This window comes from Salmo salar, chromosome 11, assembly GCF_965601325.2.
Source record: "Salmo salar chromosome 11, fSalSal1, whole genome shotgun sequence".
In the NCBI taxonomy this organism is placed as follows: domain Eukaryota; kingdom Metazoa; phylum Chordata; class Actinopteri; order Salmoniformes; family Salmonidae; genus Salmo; species Salmo salar.
The window spans coordinates 20,186,476-20,198,807 of record NC_138301.1 but is presented as its reverse complement, the minus strand read 5'-3'; the positions used below and the strand labels follow the sequence as shown (position 1 = coordinate 20,198,807).

Genomic DNA, 12,332 nt, shown 5'->3' with positions numbered 1-12,332 from the left:
TCAGGTAGAAGCTCTGTGTCAAAGCTCAACAAGACAGACAGGGTATTCTCAGACTAGCCATTGCCACTGGGTCTACGTCTCACCAAACGGTGGACGTCACACACATACTCCCTTCAATTTTGTCAACAGCTACACTCAATGCTACCCCATTGATCACCCCTCTTAGTTGCACCTTGCTCCGGACAGTAAAGCACACCACAGGTTGAGCCCAAACCGTATGACTCGAAGTGCCCGCTTCCTCTGGGAGGCAGATATACAAAAAATTGAAACAACCTTCACAGATCTAACCATTCCCAGTTTGTCCTTAACCCAGTTTGACACATATGGGTCAGCCAAAAAACAGGAATCCACTCTTTCCAAAAATCTCATTCCTACCGTTCCAAAATCATCTTTGGTAGGATTCTCAGAGCAAACGTTGGAAGACTCTACCACACCTGTCGCCACATGTAGGCCCACTATATCCTGGACTGCACAGGAGGCTGCTGAGGGAAGAACAGCTCATAATAATGTCCGGAACGGTACAAATAGAATGGCATCAAAAACATAGAACGCATATGTTTGATGTATTTGATACCGTTACACTTATTCTGCTCAAGCCATTACCACGAGCCTGCTCTCCCCAATTAAGGTGCCACCAACCTCCTGTGCTGGACTGGCTCAACTTCAGAGCTCACATCTGCTGACTGACTCCATTTTGAGATCATCAAGGTTCTCAAGACAGCATGAAGACCTATAAGTAAGACTACTTGGTTTGTAATCTGGAGATGTACACCTCGAACAAAGGTGTATACTCAGGAGAGAAATCTCTGATCTTAACAGTGCCATTCTTACACTTTCACACCGTCGCACTTCTTCCAGCTGTCTAATGTCCTATCCAGATTCCCAACAATCTACTTCTGTGCAGAACAAGATATAGGCAGGAACTACATAAATGCTGTATACTGAATTAAGTGATGATTCATCTGCAGAATTTGTTTTTAACATTATCCGACCGTAGCTATTAAATGGAATTAAAAAAAAATTAAAAAATCATACAGCTTTCAAAATATTTTCAGATAAAACTTAAGAATTTTATAGGAAATGGCAGTCAATGACAGTAATTGACGTTACATAGTATAACGACCCTGGGTTTATAAGCGCAGAAATTGACTCTGCAGGGCGATCATGCTTTTGCGGCACTTCGGGCTTGAAGGTCGAGGGTTCGAGACCTGCTCCCTGGTTCATTACAATTGCGTATATCTGAATGAACTGATCTATCACTAAAAAAAAATAAAAAATAAATCCTTACACCTCTCAAATTGTTCCCTGTACTATGAAAAGCATAGCATAAAATTGCAACATGTCACTCAAGTAATTGTTTTAAAATGATAGCACGATTCAGCCTTTTACTTTGCATGACAAGGGCAATGTCAGACCCGACGGGAACGATCATTTCAAATGGGACTGGTCTTTGAAGTGTCCAAATGGAATATGTTGGTTATATGTACAAATCAGTATTATGAAGTCCTGGGCAAATTGTTTTCAGGTGCTTCCCAAGTAGTGAATAGCAACATTTATATGAAACATGCAATAGCTGAAATATATTGTTGATATACCAAGTCAAAATTGGTATCCACATATGCTTTCAAGTACACAATTCCCACAGATCCAAATTTACATTTCAAAATGGCACGTGACCAACACTACAATAAATGAACAGCTAACACAATACCAATGTAAAGCAGTGTTTTATGCCTTCAAGAGTACAACAATTTTAATCCAATCGTTAGAATTCACTCACTATAGGGCAGCATTTGTTATTTGCTAAAGGATGTGCATAGGAAGTGAAAGATATCCTGCACAATGTGTGTAATGCAATAGAATTAATCCAGGTTAGAATACATACCAATTCTCATACTTAATGTTTAAAGCATAGTATCACCAAATAAATGCTTAGTGTAAAATGGGGATAAGTACATTTCACTTTAAATAATCAATTTAACAATACATCAAGAGAATACTGTACATGGCGTGAAGTCTTTGTAATGCAAAATGTAGATTGGGAGAACGAGGCCTAATGTAAATCAGTCGATGCATGCAACGCAATAATCATAGCTGAACATAAATGAAGTACTTTTAATGAGGCATATTGTTTAAATCAATTATTTAAGTTTGAAATGACAAATTGCATGACAAGGTACACTCAAGCAAACAGATGTGTTATTCAGTCACCAGAAATTAAATACTGAGCAGCAGTCTGAGAATTAAGACTCACAAGGAGTAAGTAACTCAACCTAAAAAACATGCTATTCAGATTTCACCATAAGAAAACAGCATTATTTCTTATAGATATGACCCCATAACCTGTGTTGCTATGCTCTACTACACAAATATATTTCTACTTCCTAGACCTACAGTCAAACAGATGTGGGGTTAGCCACAAAACAGGTCTGAACAAATTGAGAGAAACACAGAAAGCTCCAAAAGTATTAAGACAGTGAAGTGACACACCAACCCCCCCCCCACCACCACTTTAACCGCATAGTCATTGTATCATTTAAAGTCTAAAGTGCTGAGTACAGAGATATTATTATTTTAAAAAAATTCACTGTCCAAATAAGTTTGGAGCTCACTGTGAAAGTCCCACAAAGCAGATATACATTACAGATTAGATCACTTGCATATTAAGTAATTTAAGACACCACACAATAAGTATTACAAAAGGCAGAGTGAGTAAACAATATGAATAGATTAGAAACCAATTTAAAGAGACTAAGGGCAGAAAGTTTCCAGATGCATCTCACCCCAAAGCCTGTTGGATGAGGTGTAGAAAAGAAAGCCGAGGGGCAAGGTGTGGGCACTGAGTTGAGTGGGGGCGCACCTCTGAAAAGTTGTGTTCAATGGAGGGGGGGGGGGGTGACGGGGGTTTGGGCAAACATGTCAAGGCTTCCAAACAGAAAGAATGAGAAGAGATGACAGCATCAGGACTCAGGAAGACTTGCGCTCCTTCATGTAGCATCGTTGCATGATACCCACAACAACTGCAACTATGGCATGCATCAACCATGTTATCCACGAGCTAGAGAAAGACAGAAAGAGCACTTAAACATTAAGCCAAGGAACAACAAAAAAACTCAGTGAAGAATGATTAGGAGACAGAATACTTAGTCAATGCAAATGGAATAATCAAATTCTTATCACTTATGACTGACCTGGAGCCATCTTTAGTTGATATTAATTTTTCCTGTGGGAGAATTTTTGTTGTTGATTAAACAAAGTTCAAGACTTAGCATTAGCAAACTAGGTATAACATTATAAAACATTTTTACAGAACATTAACTTGAATACTTTACCTTTGCACCGTCCTTCTTCCGGTCATCCTAAAAGACAAGGTGAAATAATCATTTATACACTTTTACAATCCGATTAAAATCATGCCACAGATATGTTTTTGTTCCATCATTAATTGAGAACTGTTTCAAAGACACTTGTGAACAAACAAATTTGTAATGATTGAGAGTTCAACAGTTGAGAGAAAGCAATCTCTACCATCTGGAGCTCCCCAATGTAGAACTGGATGAGCATTTCTTTGGCATCTGGAGAGTGACCAACAGCCTCAAAGCTCGCTGTGGCATCTGCACCTGCCTCCATCATCACAATTTCCACTCCTCCTGGATGCTGGAAACAAGTAGACTTACTTTCATCATGATCTGTCACTACCAACAGTTGGAATGTAATCACACTACACAACTGTAGCATATCATGTCCTACATGACATGGATGGCTTGCTTATGTCGACCTAAATGTCAATATGATAAGTGTTAAATAAAACTCTGAATTCTCTGATATCCTCAAATGATTACGTATTGACATTATTGGGATAGATTGCGTCATCATAATGGTTAAAGCTCTATTTACCTTTGTTGGCAGGCTTACTCTTTGAAGGTAAACAAATCTTAGTGTGGCTTTACTTCACAAATACAGCTGTGATAATGTAACACATGAAAGATTGAAAAGACCGAGATTTTAGTTACCTAGTAATGTCGTAGTTAATGTGTTACGTTAGCTAGTAAAGGTGGTATTTTGAGCTTACCTCTTGCAAGAAACTGGTGACGTTATACACTTTATCGTGGATGATAAGCCATGCGTCCGTGGTCGTATTATGAGTCTTTACTTCTTCCAAGGTGTAGTATGTCACATCGCTGTCTGCTGTCTCTTCTGCTGTGTGAGTCACGTCCATGTTATCGTTAATTTCCTCGGCCATTCTGTCTAGTTTAACACGCTAAGTCCCTTGGCTATGCACTTCGATTATCCAACGTTAATGAGAACGAATGAAGGCTCGTGTATCCAAATGCCTGTGTTTCGTAGGAAAATACACAGCAAGCCACGGTTTCCCCCTTTTGAACCGGCATATGGAAAGGAAAGGACCAATGATTTCATTCCGATGTCACCTTCCAATTAACGTGTATTACATTTTAGACAAGTAACCAATGAAAGGCAACGTTGTAGAATTGTAACCAATCACAGCTGACCTTTGAATGATCACGAGACCTCGTCAATTAGCACGTCAAATCAAATCAAATCAAATTGTATTTGCCACAAGCGCCGAATACAACAGGTATTACAGTGAAACGCTTACTTACAAGCCCTTAACCAACAATGCAGTATTAAGGAAATACCCCACCAAAAAGTATGAGATAAGAATAACAAATAATTAAATAGCAGCAGTAAAATAATAATAGAGGTGCTATATACAGGGGGTACCAGTGTCGAGGTAATTGAGGTAATATGTACATGTAGGTAGAGTTATTAAAGTGACTATGCATAGATCATAACAGAGAATAGCAGCAGCTAGAAGGGGGGGCAATGCAAATAGTCTGGGTAGCCCTTTGATTACATGTTCAGGAGTCTTATGGCTTGGGGGTAGAAGCTGTTTAGAAGCCTCTTGGACCTGGACTTGGCGCTCCGGTACCGCTTGCCGTGCGGTAGCAGAGAGAACAGTCTATGACTAGGGTGGCTGGAGTCTTTGACAATTTTTAGTGCCTTCCTCTGACACCGCCTGATATAGAGGTCCTGGATGGCAGGAAGCTTGGTCCCGGTGATGTACTGGGCCGTACGCCCTACCCTCTGTAGTGCCCTGCGGTCGGAGGCCGAGCAGTTGCCATACCAGGCAGTGATGCAACCCGACAGGATGCTCTCGATGGTGCAGCTGTAGAACCCTTTGAGGATCTGAGGACCCATGCCAAATCTTTTCAGTCTCCTGCGGGGAATAGGCTTTGTCGTACCCTCTTCACAACTGTCTTGGTGTGCTTGGACCATGTTAGTTTGTTGGTGATGTGTACGCCAAGGAATTTGAAGCTCTCAACCTGCTCCACTACAGCCCTGTCGATGAGAATGGGGGCGTGCTCGGCCCTCCTCTTTCTGTAGTCCACGATCATCTCTTTTGTCTTGATCATGTTGAGGGAGAGGTTGTTATCCTGGCACCACACGGCCAGGTCTCTGAACTCCTCCCTATAAGCTGTCTCATCGTTGTCGGTGATCAAGCCTACCACTGTTGTGTCATCTGCAAACGTAATGATGGTGTTGGAGTCGTGTTTGGCCATGCAGTAATGAGTGAACAGGGAGTACAGGAGGGGACTGAGCACACACCCTGAGGGGCCTTCGTGTTGAGGATCAGCGTAGCAGATGTGTTGTTACCTACCCTTACGACCTGGGTGCGGCCCGTCAGGAAGTCCAGGATCCAGTTGCAGAGGGAGGTGTTTAGTCCCAGGGTCCTTAGCTTAGTGATGAGCTTTGAGAGCACTATGGTGTTGAACGCTGAGCTGTGGTCAATGAACAGCATTCTCACGTAGGTGTTCCTTTTGTCCAGGTGGGAAAGGGCAGTGTGGAGTGCTATAGAGATTGCGTCATCTGTGGATCTGTTGGGGCGGTATGCAATTTGGAGTGGGTCTTGGGTTTCTGGGATAATGGTGTTGATGTGAGCCATGACCAGCCTTTCAAAGTACTTCATGGCTACAGATGTGAGTGCTATGGGTCAGTAGTCATTTAGGCAGGTTACCCTGGTTACCCTTGGGCAAAGGGACTATGGTGGTCTGCTTGAAACATGTAGGTATTACAGACTCGGTCAGGGAGAGGTTGAAAATGTCAGTGAAGACACTTGCCAGTTGGTCAACGCATGCATGGAGTAAACGTCCTGGTAATCCGTCTGGCCCTGCGGCCTTGTAAATGTAGACCTGTTTAAATGTCTTACTCACATCGGCTACAGAGAGCGTGATCACACGGTCGTCCGGAACAGCTGGTGCTCTCATGCATGCTTCAGCGAGCATAGAAGTAATTTAGCTCGTCTGGTAGGCTTGTGTCACTGGGCAGCTCACGGCTGTGCTTCCTTTTGTAGTCTGTAATAGTTTGCAAGCCCTGCCACATCTGATGAGCATCGGAGCTGGTTTGGTACGATTCAATCTTAGTCCTGTATTGACGCTTTGCCTGTTTGATGGTTCGTCAGAGGACATAGCAGGATTTCTTATAAGCGTCCAGGTTAGAGTCTCGCTCCTTGAAAGCGGCAGCTCTACCCTTTAGCTCAGTGCGGATGTTGCCCGTAATCCATGGCTTCTGGTTGAGGTATGTATGTACGGTCACTGTGGGGACGATGTAATCGATGCACTTATTGATGAAGCCAGTGACTGATGTGGTGTACTCCTCAATGTCATCGGAAGAATCCCGGAACATATTCCAGTCTGTGCTAGCAAAACAATCCTGTAGTTTAGCATCTGCATCATCTGACCACTTCCGTATTGAGCAAGTCACTTGTACTTCCTGCTTTAGTTTTAGCTTGTAAGCAGGAGTCAGGAGGATAGAGTTATGGTCAGATTTGCCAAATGGAGGTCGAGGGAGAGCTTTGTATGCGTCTCTGTGTGTGGAGTAAAGGTGGTCTAGAGTTTTTTTCCCTCTGGTTGCACATGGTGGTAGAAATGAGGTAAAACAGATTTAAGTTTCCCTGCATTAAAGTCCCCAGCCACTACAAGTGCCGCCTCTGGATGAGAATTTTCTTGTTTGCTTATGGCCTTATACAGCTTGTTGAGTTCGGTCTTAGTGCCAGCATCGGTTTGTGGTGGTAAATAGACAGCTACGAAAAATATAGATAAAAACTATCTTGGTAAATAGTGTGGTCCACAACTTATCATGGAGATACTCTACCTCAAGTGAGCAAAACCTTGAGACTTCCTCTTAATATTAGATATCGTGCACTAGCTGAAATAGTGTGGTCCACAGCTTATCATGGAGATACTCTACCTCAGGCAAGCAAAATCTTGAAACTTCCTCTTAATATTGGATTTCGTGCACTAGCTGTTATTTACATATAGTCACAGACCGCCACCCCTTGTTTTACCAGAGGCAGCTGTTCTGTCTTGCCGATGAATGGAAAACCCAGCCAGCTGTATGTTATCCATGTTGTCGTTCAGCCACGACTTGGTAAAACATAAGATATTACAGTTTTTAATGTCCCGTTGGTAGGATAGTTTTGATCGGAGCACATCCAGTGATTGCACATTGGTTAATAGGACTGATGGTAGAGGCAGATTACCCACTCGGATTACCCACTCTGTCTCTTCTTCATGCGAATGATGGGGATTTGGGCCTTGTCCTGTGTCTGAAGTAAATCCTTCGCGTCCTGATATCCAGAAGCTCTTTTGGGTCATAAGAGATGGTGGGAGAAACATTATGTACAAAATAAGTTACAAATAACGTGAAAACACACACACAATAGCACACAGATTAACTTCCCTGAGACGGTTTCTGACAGTTTGTGCAGAAATTCTGTGCAAACCCTCAGTTTCATCAGCTGTCAGGGTAGCTGGTCTCAGACGATCCCGCAGGTGAAGAAGCCAGATGTGGAGGTCCTGGGCTAGCGTGACTACACGTGGTCTGCGGTTGTAAAGCCGTTTGGACGTACTGCCAAATTCTCTAAAACGAAGTTGGAGATGGCTTATGGTAGAGAAATGAACATTAAATTATCTGTCGACAGCTCAGGTGGACATTCCTGTAGTCAGCATGCCAATTGCACGCTCCCTCAAAACTTGAGATATCTGTGACATTGCGTTGTCTGACAAAACTGCACATTTTAGTGGCCTTTTATTGTCCCCAGCACAAGGTTCACCTGTGTAATGATCATGCTGTTTAATCAGCTTCTTGATATGCCACACCTGTCAGGTGGATGGATTATCTTGGCAAAGGAGAAATGGTCACTAACAAGGATGTAAACAAATGTGTGTCCAAAATTTGAAGGAGAATAAGCTTTTTGTGCTTATATAAAATGTATGGGATCTTTTATTTCAGCTCATGAAACATTTGCTATTTTTATTTAACCTTTATTTAACTAGGCAAGTCAGTTAAGAACACATTCTTATTTACAATGACGGCCTATAACGCCAACACTTTACATGCGTTTATATTTTTGTTCAGTGTACTATGTTTCTCTGCATCCAGTGATAAGGAGGCAGTGGGAGGCTACATGTACAACATTGATATGCTGGATAAGGGGGGCACTGACAGGAGTGTAGCAGAGAGTTTTTATCAGGCCTGCCTGATAACATACACACAGATGTCGTGCATTACTGTCATCTCATCACCAATATAGACAACCCCAAGCAAACATTGCTCTGAGTTTGAACTAATAACAGCTGATAATGTAGTAACCTGAATAGGAATTCATAAAACGTCATGTAATTTTCAAGAAAACAGGAAATACTTCCACTTACATCATGCATTTCATCCTATAAATATATTGTAGCAATCCTTGCAATACGAGCTACGTTACAATTCCCACCTAGTTGGTTACCTATTTGCGCGATGCATAAAATGTTTGCCTTTCATGCCAGTGACCCGGGTTCGCTTCCCTGCCATTCACTGCATTGGTGTCAGAAGTGGGATGGCGGCCACGAGGCCATCAGAACGCATGGGCAGACGTGTGAAGGGGCTTGAAAGAATGTCGAAGCACGGGGACGTGCATTCTCGTTCGAAAGGAAGCAGTGTTGCAATCCATGTTATAATGTATGAGCCACGTTATAATTCCCACCAAGTATGTTAACCCTATTGGCGCGGTGTGTAGGGTGTTTGCCTTCCACGCCAGTGACCCAGGTTTGCTTCACCTGCCCCACCGTTTGCAACAATGCTACAAAACAAAACAAAAATGGTGATCTTCACATGCTCCACAAGATGGCAGTAAGTTAATACCCTTTGGCACCTGTGTCTAAACTAAAGACCAAACCTTGAACTTTTGGATTTATTTTGCTTTGTTCACTGAGGTCCCTCTTGGGTCATCATTGCACTATTTAATATACGTACAGATGTAGGATCTTCATTTTAGCTAGTTTGCTACAGCAGGAAAATAATCCTGCAGCAACAGGAAATGTGAATTATTATTTATATTACAATTAATTGCATTTTTTGTAGAGGTTGATACATTTTTAATTAGAGCAAATCAAGTCTGACATTTTAAAGTGGGAATTACAAACTTTGAATACACCACAAGTTTGCATTTCCTGCTGTGCAGGAAAATTCTCAGCAACAAAAGAGTGATCAAATTAAGATCCTACATCTGTAGGGCATGATATGAAGAAATGTGTAAGAATGTCAGTGCCAAACCATACATACAAAATATCAACCAATAACAGAAACATGTGTCATCAACCTCTTATACGAAAGATCTCCCCTGAAAATATCTACTCTAATGTAGAGTAAAATTACAACCGGGGAATATCTTTTGGGAGGGGTCTGAGTTATCTCTCGAGCTGTAGCCACATCTCAGGGGGCCCGTGTTAGACACTTCGATAACAGAAGGGAGGGGAGTGACAGCAGAGTGAGCAACATTTGAAGCCAGCCAGCAGCTGAACAGTGTGTCATTAATACCCCTGTCTTGTCCTCGCCCTCACAGACGAATTGCTCTCACTAGGGGGAAACAAGGCATCCCGGTGTCCCCAAAGACATAATCTGTGCAATTAGACCTGCCCTCAAGGCAGGTAGATATTGGTCTAGAAGCTGACTGGCTGCAAGCGGAATCATGATAAGACGTTTCATATTCTTGTAGAGTACCTGCTCCCCCTGGGATTTGTGTATGGAAGACCGCACTTCATCTGACCTATCTTTCCATCAAGTATATTTTCATAGCTTAAAAATGACCCTGTGTTGTGACATAAATTCAGTCCACCCCTAGTCAACCACCACCTTTTTACTAAATTCAACAAACTAGTTAAAGTATTGTGAGAATGATGATATGAACCTTTGACATCTGGCATTTCCACTGTGATCTTCACGTTGGTGAGCAGAGTACAGCTGAGACCTGTGAGATCTGTGTAATGTGACTTCTGTTGGCAGGCTTTTATTCTTAGTGACCCTATTGTATGAACAACAGCACCACAGATCAATTGTATGAAGCAAGTGTTTTGCTGCCCATATTCAGGGCACAGACAACATTCTACTTATTTTCAGCCTGTCACAGACAGGTCAGAAAGCTCCATTCTACACACACACACAGTCTCAGTCATGGAGCACTTATTTCTAAATAACACATTCCCCTAATCTCCAGCAGATAGGTTGTTTAATATCATGTTGAACCAAGTAACTCCCATGAATTGCCATTGAGAATGAAAGTAATGGGTTAAGTAAGCCCGATTTAGATAAGCATTTGTGTGACAACTCAAGTAACTATTTCTCTGTTCTTACAAATTAATTAACTATATTACTTTCACCTTTACAGAACTTTTAGGAGAGCTGTTGTCTCAATTAGCTGTCTCAATTCATTCATTTTCACATCCAATACCTAATGACTTTGGGGGAGGAGGGTGGCACATAAACACAGAAAGTAACGTGGTCACAGGCCACCCACTCATATTCATTGTTCTCTTAAACAGTCATTCCATGGCACAATACAAAATGGTCTGTGGCCACACACTGAATAATGCCTTCCTTCCTCCAGGCACTTCCCTGATGAGGAGCGGGTGGTTATTGAAATAAAAGCTTTGCCGCCTACAGTCCCAACAAGAGCACTCGTGGAGAGTGTGCCCATGCCCAGCAAACCACAGATGGTACAGATCAACAGTCACTGACTCATCAATCATAATCAGGTGTGGCACAAACATAAAACATGATGACCACTCCACAGAATGTGACAAGTAGACAAAGAGAAACGATGACAAAAGAGCAGGTGGACATGGACATAACTCCAGCTACATGGAGTTTACCTGTTCACTGGAAGGCTGGATACCAGATTAGACATTTTTCTATAAATCTATACATTATTGTCTGAGTTTTACTTCAGTTCTTACAACCGACTGTCACCATAAAGGTGTTGAGAGAGAGCCATATGATCACATCACACATTGTGGAACCTACTGTACATATCGGTAGGCCAATATGCATGAACACTAGATGGCACTACAAGGTCAAGCTGATGCTGCCAACTTACTCCTCAGTCGCATCAATTGTTCCATTTTCTGTTAAGAGGAAGAACTGAACAGGAATAAAACACAAAATCCACATGGTTGATTTGATTTACGCATCCAGATTCATTATTCCTATTTATAATATATTCATCAAAGGAACACCACTCAGCATGTCCAGGGGGCACGGGAAGTAAACGCAGTGGGTGGTGTCACACATGATGGGAGAGACATTAAACACCAAACCAAAACAGCAATAACAAACAACAACTAACAAAGACTATCATGATGGATAATTGGGGGAAACATTCGCATGAAAAGGTTTCGATGCCACTAGAAATCCTCTTAGCCATCTAATGACAAAATTGCTATGTGCCCCATTGACAGTAGCCTATTCCTTAAAGCAGGTCATTTGATGACGACATTCTATCTGTTAGCTCCTTTATCTTGCCTTTCCATGGATTTACACTATGCACATAGCAGATTCTTTGGACCAGACAGATGGTGGTGTTTATACACAGACTATTGGACAGCAATTTCCCTGCTCTGTTTCTCTCTGTGTCTATCTGCCATGTGGAGTGGGCATTTAGATCATTTATTCTGGTCAGACTGACTGGGACTGAAGAGCAACAACAGTAGCATCCACGGCCCTTGCATAATCTTCCATTTGGTTACACAGCTGTCGACACTGTCAATCATTGCACTATATCTCAACCCAACCTGTTGTGTGACAACAACTTATTTGCAGTATAGTACTGTAATCAATGTGTGTATTTATAGAGGAAAAATATACAGTATCTAGACTGGAGCGCTGATGCCCCATATATTGCCCCTGAGACAGACATACTTTATATTTGTGACAGGTTTTCAAAGTCAACACTGCAAAGAAGAAAAAAATTATTCCCCTAGCTATGAGAC

General features: G+C 42.0%; 1 protein-coding gene across 1 annotated transcript; it reads right to left on the bottom strand.

Moving 5' to 3' along the window:
* Positions 1-1,710: 1,710 nt before the first annotated feature.
* LOC106562087 (cytochrome b5) lies at positions 1,711-4,427 on the bottom strand. Its single transcript, XM_014126650.3, has 5 exons — positions 4,073-4,427; positions 3,529-3,657; positions 3,333-3,359; positions 3,192-3,223; positions 1,711-3,058 (listed from the first exon to the last, which is right to left on the bottom strand). The coding sequence occupies exons 1-5, from the start codon at positions 4,241-4,243 to the stop codon at positions 2,968-2,970; spliced, it is 450 nt and encodes a 149-aa protein (XP_013982125.1). The 5' UTR covers positions 4,244-4,427; the 3' UTR covers positions 1,711-2,967.
* Between the last annotated feature and the right edge of the window lie 7,905 nt (positions 4,428-12,332).

Coding starts and splice junctions, on each gene's coding strand:
- LOC106562087 (XM_014126650.3), bottom strand. CDS start 4,243: ATGGCCGAGGAAATTAACGATAACATGGACGTGACTCACACAGCAGAA. Junction 3,658..4,072: donor TCACCAGTTTCTTGCAAGAG/GTAAGCTCAAAA, acceptor ACTTGTTTCCAG/CATCCAGGAGGAGTGGAAAT. Junction 3,360..3,528: donor ACATTGGGGAGCTCCAGATG/GTAGAGATTGCT, acceptor CTTGTCTTTTAG/GATGACCGGAAGAAGGACGG.